Source organism: Rhodamnia argentea, chromosome 7 (genome assembly GCF_020921035.1).
Source record: "Rhodamnia argentea isolate NSW1041297 chromosome 7, ASM2092103v1, whole genome shotgun sequence".
Classification (NCBI taxonomy): domain Eukaryota; kingdom Viridiplantae; phylum Streptophyta; class Magnoliopsida; order Myrtales; family Myrtaceae; genus Rhodamnia; species Rhodamnia argentea.
In genome coordinates this window covers 289,161-314,830 of record NC_063156.1, presented here as the reverse complement: position 1 = coordinate 314,830, position 25,670 = coordinate 289,161, and the positions used below count along the sequence as shown (strand labels likewise).

General features: G+C 40.5%; 1 protein-coding gene and 4 pseudogenes across 3 annotated transcripts; 2 read left to right on the top strand and 3 right to left on the bottom strand.

Annotated features, from left to right (window-relative positions):
- The window catches only part of LOC115740676, a 76,062-nt pseudogene that overhangs the window by 42,985 nt on the left and 7,407 nt on the right, over positions 1 to 25,670 (bottom strand).
- Positions 48 to 7,188, top strand: LOC115740642 (annotated as a pseudogene).
- Positions 12,887 to 13,925, bottom strand: LOC125316013 (translocase of chloroplast 34, chloroplastic-like). Of its 3 annotated transcripts, none has more exons than XM_048282682.1 (4): positions 13,670 to 13,867; positions 13,408 to 13,569; positions 13,190 to 13,311; positions 12,887 to 13,015 (listed from the first exon to the last, which is right to left on the bottom strand). In XM_048282682.1, the coding sequence occupies exons 1-3, from the start codon at positions 13,814 to 13,816 to the stop codon at positions 13,201 to 13,203; spliced, it is 420 nt and encodes a 139-aa protein (XP_048138639.1). In that variant the 5' UTR covers positions 13,817 to 13,867; the 3' UTR covers positions 12,887 to 13,015; positions 13,190 to 13,200. The 3 variants fall into 3 exon arrangements, 2 of the variants coding, with proteins under 2 accessions (XP_048138639.1, XP_048138638.1); XR_007199304.1 differs by lacking the exon at positions 12,887 to 13,015 and adding an exon at positions 13,893 to 13,925 and having other exon boundaries at positions 13,045 to 13,311; positions 13,670 to 13,738; XM_048282681.1 differs by lacking the exon at positions 12,887 to 13,015 and having other exon boundaries at positions 13,045 to 13,311; positions 13,670 to 13,866.
- Positions 14,017 to 19,041, top strand: LOC115740733 (annotated as a pseudogene).
- Positions 19,498 to 24,201, bottom strand: LOC115743694 (annotated as a pseudogene).

The window sequence follows — 25,670 nt, the reverse complement described above, 5'->3', positions numbered from 1 at the left end:
AGGGTCCGGGATCTACAGCTTCAAAGTCTGCCGATGGGGGGAAGACCATGGTTAAGAGAAAATATGTGCGGAGAAAAGGAGTCGAGGCTGAGGACTCCTCCATTGATCCTGAAGTACGCCAACTGCCTATAAAGTCCTGCAGGAAGGCCTTGAACTTTGACACTGAAGAACAGCCGAGAAAGACACAGACTGAGTCTATTGTTACTTCGGCCTATGGAGGTGCATTGCAGTTGCATGGACCACTTATCGTGCCCAGTAACCAAAGCACTTTCAACAGTTTATCAGGTACCTAAGCAAAAGCAAAAATTGACCTAAGAAAATCTATAAACTAATTGAATTCTTCTTTCCTCGCAGCTCAAACAGAGTTAGTGAGGAGACAGATGACCTTTGTAGATGCGACTGTCAAACAAGCGGAGCACCTAGATATAAACAGAGAGACTGATGTTAGTCAAAATGCATTAGCATCTTATGAAATGACAAATCATGAGCACAGTGCACTTGTTCTCTATGAGAAGGACGGAACCATCCAAGCGGAGCACCTAGATATCAACAGAGAGACTTATGAAATGATGAATCATGAGCACAATGCACTTGTTCTCTTTGGTTCTGATCTGATGAAGAAATGACGACCAAAAGTTAACCTTGATAAAGAAACCAGCCGAGTGTGGAAGCTTCTTTTGGGAAATATAAATAGCGAAGGTATTGATGAAATAGATGAAGAGAAGGCAAGGTGGTGGAAGAACGGAGAGTCTTCACGGGGCATGCATACTCATTTATCGAACAAATGCATCTTGTACAAGGTATTTTATTCAAAGGCTCCATGCGACTCCCAAAATCAATCTGCCGGATGGGTGGATAATGATCTAGTCCACCTAAATACCAAATTAAGAGAAGCTGATTAAGTTTCTCTCATCACGTCCCGTCTAATCTGTTTAGAGCACAAATGGAACTTATAACTCCTACTGGATCCGCTCATTGCATGCTGACCTAAGTCATGCCATTAAGGTGGACAAAGACTATGACTTGCTAAACTTGGAAAGTTTCAATAGATATCTTTAATGACCTTTGAGATTAACTAATGACAATACCCCACCTACCCTTTGCTAAATGACAGTAAGTGGGAGAATTCGAGAGGATCTCATATAAATTGTAAAACCTTTTATAAAGCTGTTGAAGCACGAGTGCTGACTGTAGAAATAGAAGCAGGGCGGTGAATGAGAAATACAAACAGACCATACCCATGGTTATAAGGTTTCCTTAAAAGCAATTGTAAAAATTATTAACCAAAATCCAGACGAAATTCAGAGTGCTGATACTATACAACATGTCATTGAAGAACTTCATTGCACTTATGTGACAGGTCTCAGCCGTCACTTACCAACTTCACTAACTGCTTAAAGAAGATAAACACTATGTATTTCTGCAGGTGACAGAGGGTTTTCTCCATGGAAAGGATCAGTGGTTGATTCAGTTGTAGGAGTTTATCTAACTCAAAATGCATCTGACCATCGATCCAGGTAGATAGGCCTTTCTAATACAATATTCTAGAGATCTTCCAATCTTTCACTGAAAGGATTCTCTCTTACCATTTTCTCGCTTTTGCAGTTCGGCATTCATGTCACTGGCAGCACGTTTTCCCCTAAAAGCGATTCCTGAAATGTGCTCTGACAAAGGAACTGCAATAATTATCCATGAACCTGACACGTGTATCTTGGAGATGGAGTACTGCTGGAGTGAAAAAAGTCCAAATGAAACAAGTGTGTGAAGAGAGCTCAGTGAACAATGAATATGAGAAGATTGAAACAAAAGAGGTTGTCAACAACAATAATTCTATCGTAAGTAAAGCTGTTGCATCTTAGCAGATGACCCAAAATGCCAGACACCAATTTTAGGTGCAAGTGTTTCAGAGAAGATATCTCCTTTCATTGAAGATATTTCAGCTGCTGCAATAACCCAAATAGATGAGGGTCATGTCAAAGGAGATGGGGAAGCAGAAAGTTCATTTCGAAATTTGGTGACACTATCTCAAAGTTCTGTGGACTTGCCACTAGCTCAGGATGCCAAAAGGACAGGATCAAGTTCAGATGTTTGATGAATACTTTTTTCCCAAACTGACAGCTTGGGTGGTTTTCAGTTATTTATGCAGCTATTTGATATGGCTGGCTCAAATGTTCCGCCAGAGGTTTCTTTTGGTGGAATTGAAGATGGTGAGGAAACGCTGCAAATGGACACTTCATGTACAAGATCTACCTTTCACCTGCTGTCTGGGACTTCCAGAAGTTGAATGCCCAAAAAAGCTCTTAAGAGAAACCAACTTTTCTGAGAGCTCCAAGAATGAGAACGACCAAGTTATCAAGGATGAAGCAGCAATAAGTTTCTCTATAACATACAGTAAGATGACAGAGATTTGTGAAGAATCGCGTGAGCATTCAATCAAGGATAATCAACCATGCAACAGCTTTGTAGGAGGTGAAAATTCTGAAGACAGGCCTTCTGCGGACCATGAGACAGCATGTCAAGGGGAAACCAGTAAAATACCGACAGATGTGTATTTCTCAAAACTTTCAGGGGAAAAAGGAATCACAGGTACAAGGGACATTTCAAAAGGCGCTGATCAAGAATTTGCATATACACACCCTTCTAAGCATGGAGATGACTCAAACAAGATGAAAAAAACAAATTCGAAAGGAAAGAGTAGAGGTGCTGGTAAGGAGAAAAATGAAGATTTTGACTGGGACAGCTTAAGAAGACAGGCAGAATCCAATGGAAGGAAGAGAGTTAGAACGCCAAACACGCTGGACTCTGCAGACTGGGAAGCTGTACGATGTACAGATGTCAATGAAATTGCTGATGCCATCAAGGAACGAGGAATGAAAAACATACTTGCAAAAAGAATCAAGGTAATACACAACCCATTAACGAAATTACAATTAGTTACATGAAGGAGGATTCATAATAATTTCACGGCCTGGCAATGTGCAGGATTTCCTCAATCGGCTTGCAATAGAACATGGAAGCATTGATCTAGAATGGCTCAGGGATGTTCCACCTGAGAAAGCAAAGTATGGTCTAAAAATGCTTTTGAATTCATTTGCACATTATGGCAAAATTCATTTTTTGACGAGTAAAATGCTTATATTTTTTTCTGTCAAAAGTAAATTTCATGCATTGTGCCCTGTAATTGCTATTATAGATTATTCTGAGGTAAGGCAATGTCAGTTAGTATATAGATGGAACTGTCCTCAATCCTCGCATCTGGCTCTGGTTTTGTAGAGAATATCTGCTAAGCATAAGAGGCTTGGGGTTGAAGAGCGTAGAGTGTGTGCGGCTTTTAACACTCCACCAGCTTGCTTTTCCAGTAAGTTGAAGGCATAACCAGATACATGGTGTCATTGTTTCGACAGATAATGTCAGCTAGCTGCCATTGTGAACCGGTAGACGCAAATGTTGGGAGTATAGCTGTAAGGCTTGGATGGTACCACTACAACCATTGCCTGAGTCACTTCAATTGCATCTTTTGGAACTGTAAGTATCATTGAGCCGCTTAATAACTGATTCGATGGTTTGCACAGGTATCCTGTCTTAGAATGTATTCAACAATATCTTCGGCCAAGATTGTGCAACCTCGATCTTTTGGAACTGTTAAGTATCATCCAGCCACAAACTAATCTTTGGGTTTGTACAGCTGTCCTGTCTTAGTATCTCTTCAACAGTATCTTTGGCCAAGATTGTGCAAGCTCGATCAGAGAACATTGTAAGGATGCTATTTTCTAATTTGTTGCACGATAACTACTCTAGATTGAATTTATGACAATCAGTTGAGTAACAAAATTTTTGCATGCAGGTATGAGCTGCATTACCAGATGATAACATTCGGAAAGGTTTGATGTTATTCTGTTCTAGACGTTCTTTTTCCCCCCTTTTTGGCCACTACAGATGAAGCATTCACTTTCACTTACAGTACTCATGGCAGTTGAGAGTGATCGACAGTGTGAAACTAATGCAGCTCTTCTGTACAAAAACCAAACCAAATTGCAATGCCTGTCCTTTGAGAGGAGAATGCAGACACTTTGCAAGTGCTTTCGCAAGGTATTCTTGTCTGCAGCAATTATGTTCCTGTCCTGTGGGAACAAAACCGCATTGAAGTTCCACACAAGCCGGACCAATACTTCCAAAACAACTGAGTTTTAGAAGCATAAAAATTAAAGCTGAAAAGTATGGCCTAGGCAAACAGTACAAGTAAGAGATGCACCTGCTTAGATCGTCTGTAACGAAGATATTAAATCTAGAAAATGGCACTTGACTTTCTACATCCAATTCTAATTAGTTGATGACCAATTATTGTTACCTTTTCATTGTGATAGTGATACTTCAATAGCAATTGGTAGCGTGATTTTCATTATCGGAGTACTGCAAAAATCATCAGACCAGAACACGTGTTTCCACATATTCAGTACTCATATTTTGTGCAGTGCAAGGCTTGCTCTACCTGGGCCAGAGGAGAAGAGCATAGTGTTGCATGGAACAGGAAGAAACATTGCCAGCCAAAACATTGGCAAGAACTTAGAAGAACAGCAACAAGAATGTAGAAGAACAGCAACAAGAATGTCAACCTATCATTGAGGAACCTGCGACCCCAGAACCAGACTACACTCAGATACCAGAAATTGACATGGAGGATATGTTTTCAGATGGTTTGAACGAAATTCCTACAATCAAACTCAACAAGGAAGAGTTCACTCAGAATTTACAGAAGTACATGCAGCACAACATGGACCTTCAAAAAGATGACATATCAAAAGCTTTAATTGCTTTAACTCCAGAAGCTGCCTCCATTACTGTGCCTAAGCTTAAAAACGTGAGCGGGTTACGGACTGAGCACCTAGTGTAAGTCTTACCTTCTTGACCACTCAAGTTACTCACATATGATTCTCATTCTTTGATTCAATAATGCTTTTCGTGGTGGCGAGACATTTTAGCAGACAATGACACTTGCATTTTCTTTTTCTGCCCTATGATATTTGCATACAAATGGTCTGATTCGAGAGTTCCTATATTCAATTTATCTAAAAATATTTATCAGATTTACTATTCCATGAGACCTAGAACAGCCAAGGACACCAAACAATAAGAGAAGAGTTTGATGAGGATAGCCTTAGATCTAAATGAAAGAAATGGCTCAATTTATCATGATATCTAGTAAAGTGCACATAGAAGTTAAATGGTTCTTTGCAATCTTATTGTTTATTATCTTGCAGGTATGAAATACCAAAGGATCATCCTCTGGCTCTTATGCATGGGTTCAGTTAACACCGCATCTTCTTGGAACTGTGATTATGTACATTCACTTTGTGTTAATGCCATTTTTCCATATGCAGCTGGACAAGCTAGAAGCAGATGATCCATCCAAATACCTCCTGGCAATATGGACACCAGGTGAGTAAAGAACATAAACAAGCTTAAAGAGTCCAAGCTCATGACGTTGATGGCTGTTTGCAGTGATATCAACAATATAAACTGAAAATTTTTGGCCAAGTTGACTTCAGTGTATTTTTTTGGGTGTTTAATGTTTTGATAATCCGGCGAAACAGCTTCTTCTGTTCAGCCACCTGAACATAGATGCAATTCCCCAGAATCTGGCACACTCTGCAACAAAATAAGCTGTCTCGTGTAACAGTTTAAGAGAAGGAAATTCGCAGACTGTTCGTGGGACAATTCTGGTTAGGATATCCATAATCTCTGCATTTATCCTGTACATAGCAGCAATACAATAAAATCCATCTGATTGGAGTACACATGATTGAGCAGATTCCATGCCATACAGCAATGAGGGGGAGATTTCTGCTAAATGGCACATACTTTCAAGTTAACGAGGTTGATATGCTCTGACTGTCTACATCGTTTGAACACCCTCCCTTAAGATCATGCTAACAGTGACTGCTATAATGCAGCTATTTGCTGATCATGAGACGAGTATGAATCCTATAAATGTTCCTAGGAGTTTGTTGTGGAAACTTGAAAGGAGGACTCTGTTCTTTGCAACCTCTGTATCATCAATATTGAAGGGTAAAAAATGAAAAACAATTGCTAAGTACCATGGTGTCTTATGGCTCCTAAAAGCTAATCTTTGCGTTATAGGTTGGTCAACAGTAGACATTCTGCTGCTTCTGGAGAGGTATGTGAATGACCACTTCTCCTTTTTATATTGAAGCATTTTTCTTTTTCTCCACGATTAACTGCTTTTTCAGATGTTTAATGAATATGCAGAACTCCCAAACTAGCAAGAAAAACATATGCCTATTTTTGCTTCAATCTTAAAGGCATCTGAAATCGGCAGACAAAAGAAGTCAAAGCATAACTAGCTATAGTTTCCAACGGCTAGCCCACGATATTTTCTATTTTTATTATAATTGGTGAAAGGTGACAATATGCTGCATCATCTCTATAGTCTCTGATTAAAAGAATTATTCGATCATTATAATAGATGAGTCAACATCCACACTGTAAATTTTCACTTCAATCAACTTGGAACACCTGATCCTGATTAGAGTTAGGAATGCCATCCACTAAACCTCCAATTACCCACTCACCCTACATCTCCATTTTTGCAGTCATATCTACTTGCGCCTCCATTTTAGGATGCCTTCACTTAGTAACTTCTTTGGAACTTTTTCCAGCTTCAATAGTTTAGATGCTTAAGACATCCAATAAACAACTCATGGCAACTCTTAAGAAAAAATTGTCATCATTGTCTATATTACAGTTAGTACATGTAACAATTTGAGTTCTCGTCCTTTTAACTCATGCATTGCTCATGTATTGCCTATGATATGGAGTCACCCAATCAACTGGCCTATTTCAGATTAGCAGAATCTTCACCAAGGGCTTCCTGAAGCCTTGTGAAGGATTCATGAAGCATTCGGCCTGTCAAAATCTTTCCAACTTCTTTGTTTCCAAAAGTCTCTCCTCCAGATAATATAGGTCTACATAGGTTTAGTACATACAAGAAGAAAAGTCAACATTTAGACTTCTTGCTAAATTAGCATCTTCCATGCAATCATGTGCTGCAGGATATGTTTGTGTGAGGGATTTGACAGGAAAACAAGGTCACCCCGTCCATTGGTGGCTAGACTGCACTTTCCGGCTAGTAAGTTACCTAAGACAAAAGGTAAGAAGGATGATGTTTGATAATTCGCACTATGTTGGGGTGCCACAAGACTAGATCAATAACCATGTCAAGCAAGGAACCATGCGTTGGATAGCAAATTCCAGGCATGAACCATGGTCAAAAGTTCCACGAAGCAGAGATTTACTGTTGCAGCTACTCAACTCTTGCTCAGGTTCAAGCCATTCTTTCATGTGAGAATACAAATTTTCTTTTTTTGGGTTGAAAGTTTTACAAATCAGTAAGCTTTGAACTATGGAGGTTTCTTTCAGGCTTTATGCAACTAGTAAATTTCCGTGAGGTTTTACAATTACGGACTGTGCTGTTTTGCAGGATTTGTTTGTGCGAGGGGATTGACAGGAAAACACTTGACAGGACAGCACGGGCAGCTGTCCATGGCCAGAAGGATGATGGTCAATGGTCAATAAGCACCTATTATGTTGTGTGTTTCGCCTCCTATACTTTTTTTTATTTTTTTGTGGAGGTCGGAAGTTTTCTTTATTTTGGTCAGAAGTTTACAAATCTGGAAGAAGATATGAAGGCTTTTCACGGGCTTGGCTTTACGCAAAAGCCTAAAATGTGATTTTATACTTCCTGTTTGTTTCACTTTTTAGTAAGATGTTCAAAGTGCAATGGAGAAACCAAGACCAGCCTTTGACGTTCATCTCTTCTTAGAACCTTTTAATTTGAGTCGTAAAATGTGTGGCTTTAGCTTCCTGATGTCAAAGTAAAGGCACGAATTTCCTGAGCAAGAACATTGTAAAAGTTCACATCTTTTGCTCCTTGTGTCATGGTAGCCAGCTAGTTCCCAGTCTTGGCCTCTGGTGGAAGTTGAATTAGCTTGTCATCTTCATTGGGCATTCGTCTAACATTAATTGTTTGAAAACCATTTTTATTGAGGAATGTTGTACATTTAAAAGAGATTGATGAAGGTGTTAGAATTTATGAAAAAATTAATTTAGTTTAATATAATTGTTGTTATGATAACATTCCCGATTTAAGGGCAATGTTAATGATATCAGTTCTTTTTTTGTTTTTTTTTTTAATCATGAGTCGAGTCAAAGATTACAAAATTCCAATTGTCATGAATACGCATGCACCCATAGCAAGGTATATCACCTACGTAGTTAAAGGCATCACTAGAGCCACATTAATGATGACATTCTCTCATGCACATTTCATATTCCATCGTCCCTAATCGAAATGCATTCATTTGTAATGGCCTGGATTCAACACTTGCAAGATATTGTCCGCTTTGGAGTGCAACAGCTCGCCAACTCCTTGTAGCACAAGACTCGCCAACTCCTCACGGTTTTGTTTCTCCGAAGGCTGCCCATACAACTCTCGAAAAAAGCGTCTTGCAAGTTTAGAAGGTCCAAGGCCATATAAACCATCCCAAGGTCCACTCCTAAGCCATGTGGGATAAGGATGTCATATAACCCTCATCTATTTAAATGATATACTAAGCTCTAAATTTCAGGGACAAAAATTTTATGAGGTAGGGAGAAACTGTCACACCCCATTTCTGTTGGTTCCTAACTAGGCATTAAAAAAAAAAATGGATTGGAAAGCTGACTCGTCGCAAAAAGGAGTCGCAGTGACAATGCAAACTCAAGAAGGAAGTTGAGCATAACTTTTGGAAAAAGGGACCTCGAGGGATGATTATCTATTGAGCCGAAATCCGCCTATGCAAGCTTAATATTACGAAGGGAGGAGAGCCTAAGGGGAAACGACTTGCGGCGAGGTTTGGATGTTTTTCTTGCTGGGCTAGTGAGCTCACCCATGTGGGTCTAACTATTTTCAGGTGAACGAAAGTGAGTTAGCTAGCAAATGAATGTGGTGGATAAGGGCAATGCATACGTTAAGATATCGGAACCAAGGTTAAGGTCAGGCTAATTTAGTGGTATCTATGAACCTCCGATACAATTTATTGTTAGGAGATCACATTAAACACACAATATGACAAGCAACACCACATAGTTGGTTAAATCAGCCAGCATGACTCATACTTTACGAAATGGATGAAACGTAAATTCACATGGACAATGCATGCTAGCATATCATGGCAATGCAGAATGGATCTATACATGGTTCATGCTTTCTCTGAGTGAACATTTGTAGTTTCTCATTGGATGCAAACGAGATCAGGCATATGACGTTTCAATTCCAAAGCCTCATGGTCCTAGACCATGGCATTTCCCGCACACAGCTCAGGGCATCTAACCACGGAATTTCCCCGCACACAGCTCAGGGACATCTCGATTCCTCCCAAGGCATCAACGAACTCATATGAACAATGGTTTAGGGTATTCATGTTACCGTGCCATGATAAATGCACTACAAGCCCATGTATGTTTAATGTGTTCTTTAGTTTTACATTTCCTGTTTCCTTTGGGGTACTGTCGACTTCAAGGCGATAAACTCTCTTGCTTTACCATTTATCACACATAATATCATGCACCTCAAACATCAGCACTCTTAGGATGCCCATGTACCTTAATACTTTGCTTCTTATATGATTTCGGTTCTAGACAACATGATACTGACATAAAAACTTAGAAGCCTCAACTTGATGCCATGAGAATTAGACTTCTTGATACACCACCGAGGAATGCCAAAGAAAACGTCCCATGTTCAAGACACCCATGTCCCTATTTCAATCCACTAAACCGATTCTAAAATAAAAACTTGCCTCTGGTTAGATCAAGTATGCGACTAGATGTGATAGAACGTCTATTAGGTTGGGGTTTAGCTAGATGTGAGTCTCAAATCTAGTGGAATCGATGGCCAATGTATGGCATACTTTATCTAACCGAGGTCGATATTGGGGTTATATGGGAAATACTGACAAGGAGGAGTGAATTAGTATCAATGACTGCTAAGATGGTTGGTAACTCCTTAGCCGTAACTTTTCTGGTGTGCCTCTCCTGGTGGTATTCGTTGTGTGCCTTGACTCGTTGTTTGTAGGATTTTACCTAAATATATGAATGAATGGACGGTTTAGTTGTTCGGCTAGATGCTCTTACTTGTTGAGCTGTGGTTAGCTCACTCCTATTTGGGGGCTATCTTTTCGGATACTCGGATGAGGGATGAGGAATAGGATCGTGCCCTAAAGATGGTGGTGAAGACGAAGCTAGTTGATGGTATCGATAGGATGAAAGTAGTCATCGTAGTTTGTAATATTTGAACATTTGTAAAGAATCTTCCAAAAGATATATATAATATTAAATAAACTTGATTTCATTTCTCGAGTCTAATTATTATTGATCGTGTGTTTTATTAGGTTTATGAACATTATGAAAAGCTTTACTCTTAGAGCGTCGTGCTTATCTTTTTATTCGTTTATACATGCACTTGTATCCTGTAGCGTCTTCCGCATGTGCCCTCTATTATAGACAATTAATAATAAATTAAAGCGAGAACACGCAAGCGGTGGCGGGGCCCAGGTCCCGACAATTCGCGATTTGAACTATGGATTTATGAAGGAATTAGGTTTACGCTAAACCTAAAATCGACCTAAAAATCGGGATTCTCATGTTAATAGATTATCAAATTAATTAAATTGAATTTACTAATCTAGTTCGAGTTCTCCCAAGCTCTATCAACTCGCAATTTAAGGTTCATGATTAATAATGCAAAAAAATATTTTCAATTTCGGAGCCGCCATTAATCTTTTGTGGTAGGAGATTAGAAACCTAAATAAATTATTCGGGAGAAAATACTTTGTTTCATGCGAACCAGAGATTAAAAGAATTCGGGAACTTGATTACATTGATTATTCAATTAATGCCCTTTTAATAACAAATTTTCATGACAAATCCTTGGTTTGGTGATTTGAATTAATTATTTTTTTGGGATTTTCTCTTGTTAAATGTAATGCAAATGTAATCTAACTATATGACGTATAAAATGTGATGACATGGAGAAAACTATGCTACATGCGAAAATTAATATGCAAAATAACGTGCCATTATGATATGAAAAATGCATGAATGACATGTATGTTGACCTCACAAAATATGCAATGACATGGCAATTATGACGTGGCAAAATATGCACGACATGGCATAATATGATGTGGCAAAATATGCATGACATCGCATTTTTGGGTTTTATTGTGTATTTTCGGATTTATGAAAAATTGAGATAAAAAGCTATCCTAAAGTGAAATAACACCAAATTTAATTCAAGAAATTGATTTCTCAATGTCCTAAACTTTACTATGGGTCATTTTCCATGCAAAAGGTATGAGAAAACATGGTTTAACTTAAGAAAACATAGCATATTTTTTTAGATTTTTCGGGAATTTATTTAAACCATGAAAAGGATGAAATTTGAACAAAAGTAAACAATATTGCCCATAAAATACCTTTAAATATGAAATTCTGATTTTTATTCACAACATTCCCCGAGATTGGGGCTATCAAGTGAATATATTATAGAATTACCGTCATCCCCATATACATAAGGAAACTTTGAAATTCTATTTAGGAATTATCAATTTGCTTCTCAAGATCTAGGATTTGATATAAAATTCACATGTGCGGACACAAGGTACAATATGTGCTACGGGCAATATTGTTGACTAATGTTCAAACTTTATAAAAATAAACAGAACACACAATAGCAAACAAGATGCAAAGATAAACAGACTAAACAAATCAACCATCAGACCACATTAATTTCGAAAATCATAGGGGGTTGCCGAAAATTGCCCTATACATCTGGATTCACATCTTTCGAATGAGGAAGTTATCTTATGATATTTTGAAAATATTCTCAGATGATCTCCAAATTAAAAGGTATTTTCAGTTTAAGCAAGATCAATCCACAATATCAAAAGATGTGCAGGATATTCAATTAGCATATGCAATCAACCAAATCAAATAACAAAGCATAAAATATTCTGAGGATGAGTATTTTGTTACCTGATTTGGCTAATCGAATTGCCAAATTTTGAACTCAAAGCACGTGAGGATCTGGGAGAGAATGAATTGGTGAAAGTCTACTTCCGATCTTAAAAGTCTATTTATGCTCTTAAACGAGCATCCGGCCATGGTATACAGAGCTTAGTTATTTTCTCGTAGATCTTGGGTTTATTCAATCAAAATGTAATGCATCCCTATTTATCTATTGCAACGAGGATGCTTGGGTTTTCTTTCTTGTATATGTCCACATTGATTCCGTGCAGGTTAACATAGTAATTGCGCTTTAGGAGGAAATTGTAAAAAAAAATCCTAAATCTCTTATACTTTTGCCAATTCAGTCCTAAATGTTTTCACCTTTTGTCAATTCATTCCTATTGGCCGGGAATCGTTGAGGTGAATGTCGGCCGTCCAAAAGAAAATGGGCGAAACACACAGATCTCCTATAGTCAAGAACCCTGAGGCGAAAAAATGTAACTTACAGATAAAGGTGAATGAATTGCAATGTTTATCTGAGTATACAAGAATACATGGTAGAGCACTCTCCCGAAAAATTCAATCTCTCAAGAGCCTCTTCCATCGATTCATAAAGTGGAAAGCCTGTAAAAAAGCTGATGCTCTGGCAGCTCTGTTCCAACTTAACCGGTCTTCTTAATGAATGAACATTTCATGGAGCACGTTATAGCTACAAAACCAGGGGTATCTGATATTTTTTGCTTTTGTCCCACAATTCAGACAAACATCATAGAACTAGCCCATCTGTTGAAAACCCACTGACAGCCTCATTGTGAATACTGGCAGGACTCATGCACGAGCATACATGTCGAGCCAGTCATGTAAGATAGCGACATATTTTGCTTGATCGAGTTCCATCTTCTATTGAGCTTTACCATCATTCTACTGCATTCCGGTCTGCACATTGATCCTATATACAAGTGGATGGAGTCAAAAGAGGAGATTTGCATACTGAATTCCTTCATCAAGATTTTCACTGTTCTATCATGTAGAAAAAGAATCTCGAATAACAAACCGCCAGAAAGTTCCATCCGCAGGGCATACACACTCAACACAAACATTGACAGCAACAGAATTTACGTACGTTATAGTTGATTAAAACTTTCGACTAGACAACCCAGTGTCCCTTAGCTCCCATGCTGGTCTTGTCTCCCTTGCCATATCATTCTTGATTGCCCGTTGTAGAGGTTTAATGATGAAGAAGTACTGTTAACAACCAAATACAACAAAAAAGAGCTTGCATCAACAACTGTCTGGCGGATGATGTGGAAAGAGCAATATGACAGTTCCATGGCAACTTACTTGGAATGCAAAAACTAATGGTATAAATTCTTTCCATCTCCTATCAGGATTTGGCCCTTCAATCAGCTTCTTGTTTACCAATATAGGTTTGCTTCCATTTAACGCGACCTCTGTGATTGTTTTAACTAAATTGGGAATCCAAGCTGTTCCACAAGGAAGAACCTGTGCACAGAAGGCACACAATAATTTTTGTCAATGGCTGCTCAAACAAACAAATCATAAAAAATAAAAAGGTGATAACTCATAGTGAACAGTGTCTGACCTTTTCAATGTTTTCATTCTTATTACATCTCCCACTGTTCTCAACCAAGGCAACAGGAATGGCATCGCCCTGGTAAAAACAAATGAAAAGTGAATAATTATGCATTACAGTGAGAGAAGTCACACAGAAAATATATGGAAGTTGCATGCTGTAGGTTGAGCGAAAGGCTCTTCACGGGAAAAGGTCGATGTTGACGGTAAATCTTGGGTAAAGACAAATTTACCCAAGTATCTTGCTTCTTTGTCTTGGCTCCAGCGCACCCTATATTGGTAATTTTCTTTTTTAAAAATAGACGTAAATTGGTAATTTGCTTTTTCTTTTTTATCATATTATGAAAAAAAGCGCCCACTTCTACCAGTTCCGCTTATTATTTTCATTCGACCATCAAATCAGACAGAGGATAGCAGGGAATCGTGTCAGTCTTGTTGACAACCTCTCCACAACGCTTCTCTCCTCCTCTTCCCTGCTCCTCTGTAAGGTAAGGCTCCTCATGCCCTGCTTTAATTTTTTGAGTTCTTTTCCATTGATTATGTCTTTGTTTTCAGTCGTCGATCGGTAGTAGATCGCTCGGCTTAAGTACACCCCAAGTGCCATAAGTTGTGTACGGCGTTCACTTTAGTGCCAAAACATTCAAATCGATCACTTTAGTGCTAAGTTTTTGTAACTTCGATCACTTAAGTGCTAACTTCTTTTAAAAACGACCACTTTAGTGCCGTAGCTAACGTGGCTTGCCGAAAATTCGACACGTGGTATTTTTTATTAATATTTGAGATGACGTGGCTCGGTGAATTTGACACTAAAGCGATCGTTTTTTAAAAATATTGGCACTTAAATGATCGTTTTTAAAAAAAGTTGGCACTTAAGTGATCATTTTGAAAGTTTTGGTACTGAAGTGATCGAAGTTACAAAAAATTAGCACTAAAGTGATCGATTTGAAAGTTTTGGCACTAAAGTGAGCGCCGTACACAACTTATGGCACTTGGGGTGTACTTAAGCCTAGATCGCTCCGTAATAAACCAATCGATATCGCGTCGAAGAATACCAGTCTAGTGATTTCTCAATCCGCGATTTCGCGCAATCTAGTTTTTTGAAATTTTTGACTCGTTTGGATTTCAAGGATGAAGACGATACCCTGCAATCAAGTTCTAATTTTGCTCATCAAGGCATGTTTTTTATGCTGGGGCTTTATTGATATCTTCTTCCTTTTTCCAAATGGGAATCTCGCAGAACTGTTTTCTATTGTTAGTCTGATCTCTGAGATTTGACCGTTGATATGGGGAGTGCGGCTGTTGATAAACTGCGATTTTGCATTGATAGAGGAGGGACTTTCACGGATGTTTATGCGGAAATTACGGGTGAGCTGGACGGCCGAGTTCTGAAGCTCTTGTTGGTTGACCCGGCGAATTACGGTGACGCTCCGGTGGACGAGATTAGGAGGATTCTCGAGGAGTACAGTGGGAAGAAAACCCCTCGTCAAAAATTCCGGCGGATAATATCAAATGGATAAGGATGGCCATGATGGTGGCGACAAATGCTCTCTTGGAAATAAAAGGGGAAAGGATTACTTTATGTGTGACACGGGGTTTCAAGGTATGCTGCAGATAGGTAACCAGGCCCAGCCTAAAATCTTTGACCTGACTGTGTCGAAACCCTCAAACCTTTACGGGGAAATAATAGAAGCTGATGAGAGAGTTGAGTTTGTTTCCGGTAAGGAGGAAGATGCTCAACATTCCTCCGCGAGATTGGTGACATTAGTCTCCGGTGAGCTCATCAGGATATTGAATCCACTTGATGAAGAGGCTTTGACTCCTTTACTAAAAGGATTGTTGGACAAAGGAATTAGCTGCTTTGCTGTAGTCTTGATGCACTCTTATACTTATCCAGGTCACGATATATCTGTGAGAGTTTAGCCGTAAAATGGGCTTCAGACACGTTTCTTTATCTTCAGCTTTGACTCCGATGGTTCGAGCAGTTCCTCGAGGCCTAACAGCCACTGGATGCATATTTGACACCTGTCAATAAAGAGTATCTGTCAGGGTTCGTCTCCTGGTTCGACGAAGGGTTGGACAAGGTGAATGTGTTGTTTATGCAATCCGATGGTGGACTAGCACCCGAAAGTAAGTTTTCGGGTCACAAAGCAATTATATCAGATCTGGCTGGTGGCGTAATTGGTTATTCACAAACTCTATTTGGGCTCGAGACAGACAAGCCCCTCATTGGGTTCAACATGGGAGGCACATCCACCAATGTGAGTCGATATGCAGGGAGCCATGAGCAAGTTTTAGAGACCCAAATTGCTGGTGCCATAATCCAAGCGCCTCAGCTAGACATAAACACTGTTGCTGCGGGCAGTGGGTCAAAGTTAAAGTTTCAGTTCGGAGCTTTCCGGGTTGGCCCAGAATCAGTGGGTGCACATCCTGGTCCAGTGTGTTATAGGAAAGGAGGGAAGCTTGCAGTTACAGACGCAAACCTGATTTTAGGTTATGTTATCCATGACTTTTTTCCATCTATCTTCAACCCAAATGAGGATCCGCCTCTAGATATCCCGGCAACAACGCAAGCATTTGAGAAGCTTGCTAAAGAAATTAATTCCTATAGATTGAGCCAGGATTCATTCGTGAAGGAAATGTCTGTCGAAGAGATTGCACTTGTATTTGTTATTGTGGCTAATGAGGCAATGTGTCATCCAATACGTCAACTGACTTAGATGAAGGGCCACGAAACAAGGAACCATGCTCTTGCTTGCTTTGGAGGAGCTGGCCCATAGCATGCCTGTGCAATTGCTCGGTCTTTGGGGATGAGCGAGGTAATAATACACAGATTCTGTGGCATTCTGAGTGCTTAGAGGCACAGGAGCCGTATTCTGCTGTTTATGGTCCTGAGTCGTAGAGGCTTCATGTGGAGAAGCTGCTCTATCAAGACAAGTAAAAGAAAAGCTACAAGAGCAAGGTTTCAAATAGGACAACATTGCAACGAGACATATCTAAATCTAAGGTATGAAGGTACGGATACTGCCATCATGGTGAAGAGGCATACTACTGAAGATGACTTCAGATTTGACTATGCTGAAGAATTTGTGAACCTCTTTCAGCAAGAATATGGATTTAAGCTGCAGAATAGGAACATCCTCATATGTGATGTGAGGATTCGGGGGATAGAGTCGCGAATATTTTGAAGCCAAGGTCCTCAGAACCTGCTTCTGGTTCTCCTGAAGTTGAAGGCCATTACAGGATCTACTTTGGGAATGGTTGGCATACACCGCCGCTTTTCAAGCTTGAGAATCTGGGTTATGGGCACAGTTTGCATGGTCCTGCTATAATCATGAATGGGAATAGCTCTGTCATAGTAGAACCAAACTGTAAAGCAACAATAACCAAGTATGGAAACATCAAAATTGACATTGAATCAGCTATTAATTCAATCAAATTAGCCGAAAAGTTTGCAGATGTCATGCAGCTGTCAATTTTCAATCACAGGTTTATGGGAATAGCCAAGCAAATAGGACGAACGCTGCAGAGAACTTCCATAACAATGAATATCAAGGAAGTTTTACACTTTTCTTGTGCTCTTTTTAGTCCTGATGGGGGACTATTTGCTAATGCTCCTCACGTTCCTGTCCATCTAGAGCAATGTCAAGTACAGTCTGCTGGCAGTTAGATTACTGGGGCGACAATTTAATTGAGGGAGATGTTCTGGTCACTAACCATCCCTGCTCCGGTGGAAGCCACTTTCCTGATATTACTGTTATTACACCCATTTTTGATAAAGGAAGCTGGTATTTTTCGTTGCAAGCAGGGGACATCATGCTGAGATCGCGGGCATCACTCCAGGAAGCATGCCGCCCTTTTCTAAATCCATATGTGAAGAGGGGGCTGCAATAAAAGCATTTAAGCTTGTCGAGAAAGGGATATTTCAATAGATAGGAATTGTGAAGTTACTTTGTTTCCCCTGTTCTGATGAATCGGAGCATAACATTCCGGGCACCTGCAGGCTTCAAGACAATTTGTCTGATCTTCATGCACAATTAGCCGCAAACCAGAGAGGAATTTTACTGATAAAAGAGCTAATTGACCAGTATGGTCTTGATACTGTTCATTCTTACATGATGTATGTGCAAAACAATGCAGAAGAAGCTGTGAGAGAAGCACAACTCGGTTGCTGCCAAAGTTTCTTCTCAGTTAAACAATACTAGGAACAAGGATTCTGTCATTATTGAAGAAGAGGATTACATGGATGATGGTTCCGGCATACATCTTAAAGTTACTATTGATTCTGTTAAAGGAGAAGCCGCTTTTGACTTCAGTGGGACCAGTCCAGAAGTCTATGGGAACTGGAATGCACCCGAGGCCGTGACACCTGCTGCAGTCATGTACTGCATATGGTGTTTGGTTGACGTTGATATACCTCTTAATCACGGATGTTGGGCTCCAGTCAAGATTCACATTCCAAAGGGTTCTTTCCTTTCTTCAAGTGATAAAGCTGCTGTTGTAGGAGGTAATATTCTGAATTCGCTGAGAGTTGCTGATGTTATACTCACCACCTTTCAAGCATGTGCAAGGGTTGCATGAATAACTTGACCTTTGGAGATGACACGTTTGGTTATTATGAAGCAATTGGGGGCAGGAGCAGGGCTGGTCCGACTTGAGATGGTACCAGTAGGGTCCAGTGCCATGTGACCAACACGCGCATGGCCGATCCCGAGATCTTCAAGCAGAGATACCCTGTTCTTCTGCACAAGTTTGGACTTAGAGAAAATAGCGGAGGGGCTGGGATTCATAAAGGGGGTGATGATCTTGTAAGGGAGATAGAGTTCAAGTCCCCAGTTGTAGTTAGTGTTTTGTCGGAGAGGCGTGTTCACGCTCCGAGGGGGTTAAGAGGAGGCAAAGACGGGGCACGCTGAGCAAACTTTAGAGGAGGCAAAGATGGGGCACGCTGAGCAAACTTTCTCATTACAAAGGACAAGCAGAGAATTTACCTTGGAAGCAAAAACACCGTTCAGGCGCGGATGGGGCTGTCGTCAGTCATTTTGCCAGTACAGAGAAAATGTTACTGTGGACTTTTTTTCTGCGTGTTAAACAATTAGGTGTATTGGCAGAGCTCTCATGATACAATCATATTCCTCCTGAACCCCCTTTCTTCTCGGTCCACAGAAACTATGTATAGGACTAGTGCCAGTGCTCTTTTACTAATCTGATTAGGTTCTTTGAGCATTTGTACTTTAAGTACTTCTATCCGAATGGTATTTGAATTGAAGTTTTCAGGATTCACCCGGCCGTTTCTTCGGAATGAGTTAGCTATTCGTTCTATCGTTTTGGAAACTAAATAGTTGGGTATGTTATGATGACCCCATAATAATGCTCTTTAGAGAAAATCTGAATGTTTGATTTGTAACAAGTCTAATATAATTTCAGATTCACAAAAGAGGAGACAAAAGAACTTCCAGAGCAGATCCTCTCCTGCTAATGTTTTCCTATTTTCTTCGTAAACACTTGTAACTGCATAGATCAAATGCCAATCTCTCGCCCTGAATATTCATAAATCAGCTTGAAGCCTATTTTGGATAAATATTGTTTACGTCCGATAGAGGTCACAAAAACTGGAGTAGCTCGTTTAGAGCTACAAGGTCGAAGGTTCAAACCCTTCCTCAAGCGCTTCCTTCCTTTCTTATGAACAGAAGTAGCTTCTTCTTCGGGTGCTGATATGAATACTAAATCGATTTCCCTCGAGTTCGGTTCATCTTCGTTGCTTCCAACAGGATATAGAAGCGATGTCTCACTCTGAGAGCCAACTACTGGTGTAGTAGTGAGTGCCGCCCCGTGACCAGAAGTCTATTCCCTGTCTGCAAGACTCGGTTGCTTGCAAATGTCCACCCCCCAGTCTCCTTCTGTGTCTTGCCAATCTTCACTTCCACTCTCAAAACCCATCAGTTGCTGAATCGGCACACCAGTTACTAATCCCTGCGAGCTCTGCGGCTTCCAAAATACTAGCACCGCATGAGTCCCATCCATTTTCCCATCGTTTGTGATTCCGACAACAATGTAGAATTGCAAATCCGCACATCTAATTGTTGTAATGTTGATAGCTTGAGCATTGGAGTCCGGGGGTATGCGGACTTTGGAACTGGAAAAGAGAATGTTGTGTGGCGCGAGCTTGGCGGCTTCCAAAATACTAGCACCACATGAGTCCCATCCATTTTCCCATCGTTCGTGTTCCGACAATGATGTAGAATTGCAAATCTGTACATTTAATTGCTGTAATGTTGATAGCTTGAGCATTGGAGTCCGGGGGCATGCGGACTTTGGAGCTGGAAAAGAGAATGTTGTGTGGATCGGATGCGGATGCCAATTGCACAAGTATAGTGGATGGGGCGGATCTGATGAATTTGGAATAGGAGTAGCAGCTCAGTCAGTGGCCAAACTGATAGACAGATTTTCCTGCGTAAAGACGGTGAGTTCTTCCAAGTAGTTAGTAGAGGTATTGGCTCTCATGTTCATGTCTCTCATCGGTACTTGATCGGCATACTCTTGTGGATGATACCATGTAAAGGGGGACCTTCCACCTAACAAAATTGCTAGTAGATTGTCAGTTTGCACATTGACAGCCCAAACAACCACAGTGCGTGCACGCATCAGTGCTTTCACGAGAGAGAGACAGACTACCTGGATTGTAATTCCCAAAGATGACTTGGGCCATGGCGTCTCCTCCATCTTGACCTGGATATCCAACCCACAGTATCCCCTTGATTTTCCTCAAGTGCTTTGTGAAGGAAACATCAACTGGACCGGTTGACATGATGACAAGAATCATGGTCCCGTTTGTCACTTCCGATCCCTCCATCACCAGCTTTTCCTGAAACCTTGGCAATGTCAAGTTCGCTCTGTCCAACCCCTTATCCTCAACCAATGTATGGAGCCCCACCACAACAACCACAACATCGGCTGTGGCAGTGATCTTAAACGCTGCCTCGAAAAGAGATCAGTTGCTGCATTCCACGTTGGTGCAACCGGGCTCATAGCTCACTGTGCGAACATACTTTTGCAGCCCTTGTAATGGACTGGTGTATTGGCTAGGTGTACCGGCATAGGCACTTATCATGACCTCTGTGGCATAAGCAGTTGGTCCTATAACAGATGTTTTATGTGGTAATTTAGGACAGTGGGAGTGCTCCCTTGTTGGCAAGAAGGACTATCCCTTGCTTTGTAGTGTCTAGTGCCAAGTGTTGATTTTCGTCGGTACATACATCCTGTGGACCAAGATTTCCAAATGAGAGAGATTTGGGTCTCCGTCAAAGAAGCCGAGTCTCATGAGGACTGCGTAGTTGTATACCAAGGCCTGATCCACAACAGACTCATCCACCTTCTTCTGGCCAACCGCATTTTGTGCGTACTTGCTTAGAAAATTCCCACAGTTCATGTTTAAACCTGCATACCACAGCATAAACGTTTCCAGACATTCAACATGGGTATGATGTTACCGTATTTCCCTCTGAGACTAGTATGATGGCATTATTTAACATTGTCAATACCTTCTTTTAGGGCAAGGGTGACTGCATCCTCAGGTGTAGCAGTGTAGTGAATGCTATTATAGTAAACCTCAATCGAGTCGCACTCCAAGACAATATAGGTGTTGGAGATGCAAAGCTTAGGCATTGACTATGATATAATCTTCATTTAGACTCCTTGTACATTCTAGTTTAAATGCGTTCTCTTAAGTCTCCAGTTTGCATTGTCCCTCAATTCTTACTGGACTAGACAATAAATGATGGATTCAGCAACCAGGTTTTTTTAACAGAAATTATACTGAAAAAACAAAAGCACTTAGTTTCATATGTCTGTAGTAAGACCAGATATGATCATAAGCTATCCTATCTGATTAAGTTTCTTTTCAAATTTGCGATTTACTTTGTTTATGGAGGACTTCTGTGCTGTGCTATGCAAAAGATTTAGAGAAAAATATTTAAGTTTCTTATCCAGATGATTTAATGTTGGTGGAACTTCTTTTGCAGATGAATGTTGAGTTGCGCAATCTTCCCTTTATCGAATCAATGCAGAAGCCCCTTAGTAAGTTGAAATGTTTTCTGTCTCACGTTTCTGCTAATTAATCACTAGTTATTTGACTGAAAGTTGATAAGACAGTGAATTTGAGGATAGAAACACAAACCCGTCAAGACCACCCCATCAATTTCTGACCATTCCTTTGAGCAGGTTTGGATTGGCACAGATCGGAACACTGTTCACCCTATTGTAAGAACGCATAACACTACTAACACGTCCCTCCTCTATGCTGCTCCTAAATGGTGGCTGATATGTGTCCTCCATGCCCTGATTTGTCACCTGCAAGGAGGAGCTATGCTCAACCTTCTAGGGAAGAAATGGCATTTTAGTGAAAGCTTCGCCTGAGATTTTTCTTTTTTCAGTCCTAGCTAATGCAATCAGTACACTTTTCCATACCCACGCATCAAATGCAACCGATCTACACAGTTCCAGCTATCGACATCATAAGCCGAATAATGCTTGCAGCACCTCTTGTAGTCCTCTCACATAGTTCACCCCATATCTGGATACAACCATCTTCTGGTGTTTCTTGGCCACGGCCCATCGTGGCTTCCGGAACACATTGACATTGGGGCTTCAGTATGTGAGCCCTGCTTGACCAACATTGTGCATGGCTCTAGCCTTGGTCAACACGACTTGGCCTGTCTTATGAAAAAGTGTGGTATTAAAACTTGCAGCCGAGAGTATAACTGCAGGAAAGCTTGTGGCCCCCTGCATTGTTCCATTGAAAAAGACAGCCCCGACACTTGCTACACCGTGAAGCGCCTCAGACCACCAATTGTATGGTGGCACACCAAGCCGGGAAATGCCGGTTGCACACAGTTCACCAATTGCTGCACATTTTATCTGAGGGCCAAGAGCGAGACTAGGTGTTTGGTGCAGTCTTGGTTGGGTAAAGAGGTATAGCAAAAGGGAAATTGGCTTGTCTCTGGGCACTTTTGTCACATGCATGTTGCTGAGAAGTGATTGTGACAATCAGAATGAACGAAACACAGAGATGAGAGACGCCGGCTCTTGAAAAGATGCGTATTTACTGCTTTGCTTGTAGTCGGGATATCACAAGCATTTGTGGCAGTGAATTTATAGTAGATGGAGAGACATTTGTTCCTATGCGCCGCGCATAAATGGAAGTTGCTCATAGATTGAGAATAAAGAGTTTTCCCCGTTTAGGGGTGATGATGCATAGATGCATTGGAAAAAGAAAAACCTCTCTTTTCCTCCGCACTAGTCTAATCCAAAGGTTAGTCTCAAGAGCATTCTCTGAAACTTGACTCGAAGACATAGCTAGATGAGACTTGTCATCCTAGGCCACTGTCCTAATTGCTACCGACTTTCACAGGAACTCTGCAACCAGAGATAGACATGAATCCTAGTTTTGGTATGTTCTGTTATAACCGACAAGTTGGTTTATCAGGGAAGTCTCGTGAATTGCCAGCATGAGGAAGCTCCGAGTTCCAAGTCATAGTTATGCTATCACTAGACGATAATTCCATCCATGCGTTTTGGCGATTAAGACATGTAACAAATGCATCCTGAAATGGTTGTCTGTCATATGACTCACACCCTAGTCCCCGCTTGATCAATTTTTCTTGTTCTTAAGCTGATAAAACAGAGCGACACTGGTGGCTCTATTCATATACACGCGCCTTTTCAACTGATGTTTCTTATCTTTTAGATTTAGGTTTAAGCCTTTGGGAAGAAACTAACTGCTGTGGTCCTTGTGGCTTTCAGCATAGCACAACATCATCATAGTTATCACTACCGTCCATCAAATAAATAGGTTAATTCAATATTTCGACATCTCAATCCTTAAAGATGACAGAGACCAGGGCAATCCACCCAGCCGTCTCTTCATCAAATTTGACCAGAGTCCGCTCAAAATCCACCAGCCCTGGGTGGAAATCTACCTCAATCAACACATTTCCTGAAATCCCAAGCCAACTAAGAACCACAAGTTCTCGTCCATCAACACTTTCATCTTTCAGGTCTTTGCTCTGTCACAGGCTAGAACAGCTCGTCCTTGTGAATCCCTTAGAGAACGGAAAAAAAAAAATCCATCCTTTTAAGATGATGCATTTCTTGTCACAGCGCACTCTATCCCCAAAATCAAATCTTTTTCTTTACCCAAGTAGGGACAAGTCAAAAGTTCATTGTGAAACTAATTTGATCTGCGGCCTTCAATTGAATTCCAAGACAAAATGTCAATCTTGAATCCTGGGGTTCTTGTCAGGCTTCTTGAAGGCATGAAAGGGAAGGAAATGGCCTGTGAAGATCAAAAAGCTGCCCTGTTACGAAATAGAAGCATAATGCCTGTCTTGTCCAAAGGGGAGCTCTGGCCTAACGGGGGATTTTACGTGAAAGTTTCTGATGCTTCTCACGCCATGAATGTTTCTTTGCCTCAAGAGCAAGTTGACTTGATTCTATGCAACAAATTACAGCCTGGCCAATATATATAAGCTGATAAGATGGAGGCGTCATATCCAGTTCCGGTGCTCAAAGGTGTGAAGCTCATTCCCGGCAGAAATTTGTGCAGTGAAGCTCCTAAAGATCTTGTTCCTCTGGAAAATCTGGTGGAGATTTGAGCAGCATCTGATCCTGATTCAATAAAAGAAATAATTGATTCTACAGAAGAGAAACCAAAGCAGTCTGTGAATGCTTCAAGGGCCAATGTAGCTAGGAAAAATTATGGAAGAGCAGCAAATGGCGTATCAAGAAAATGTGGTGTTGGTCGGTCATTATCTGATTCAGATGGTTTGCTTGGATGGGACAAAAACAGTGATTCCGATAGCACGGTATCGTCATGCTCTCGGAGACTTCGACCACAAAAAGAAGAAGCTGGAATGGAGTGGATAGTACAAGAACAGATTTTTCGAAATCTCGGATTCTCCAGCACAAATTAAAGCCCATATCAGTCAGCCATGACCGTTGTAGACATGTGGGTCTCAGTATGTCTTCTTTTCATGCTCATACGTATGACTGAGTGGAAAGCTGATGAGCATGAGAGAATTAATCCACTGTTGTGCTTGATTAACCTCTTCTCTGGTGATTAATTGCCTATTCAATTCAGTTTTATAGTTCTCTTTGTGATTGCATTGTGTAGTTAGGACAGTTCATGTATTTCTATTTGAAAAATGTGCTACAAGAGTTGGATCTCATGAATTTGAAGCTGGCCAAATTGATGTTTCTGCAGAAGTATTCAGATTTTAGAGAGCGATTTACCAATCATCACCTGCAAAATGCAGTTTCTAAAAGGAACCGATCTTTTGTGATATGAAAACTGATTCTGATATTCCAAGATATGCTAGCTTCAAGAGACTGTCAACTGATTCCTTCAAAATTTGCATGACTTCAAAAATCACACCTTTTCTTTTCTTGTCTTTGTGTATCGACAGGTTTCTCCAGTCCAATCCCTGCATGAGACCTCTTCTGACAGATCAAACTCCAAAATGATAAATAAAAACATCAGTGTGGCTACAAAATCCATCAAGACATTGAAGAGTAGGAACTCTGGAACACCAAAAAAGGTGAAGTTCCCTTGGATCCAGCAGCATTGTTTAGCGCAGTACCAAACGGAACAAGAACAGAAGACAAAATTCTATGGTCCTCTATTCTCTCAGCTTTAGTGAAGCTAGGCAAGGTACTGCGATCTTGAAACGTATGCTAAGTCTTTTGGTTCATTCTCTTCGAGTGAATGTCATACGAACAAAAAGACATGAAACGATTTTCTTAATGCACTCGTTCAATTCATGTTCCCTTAGGAGGTATTAAAGCAAAGAGATGCAGCTTTGCTTGCTTCTGTGGAGGCTCTTCAAGAGGCTTCCGCGGCTGAAAGATTGCTGAAATGCCTCAGGTATGTGAACATAAGTATTGTAGCATTGCATTTTGTATGTAAATTCTGTTTTCTTGGCATTTTTCACTGTGGATACCAGAAACAAAAGTTCACTGGT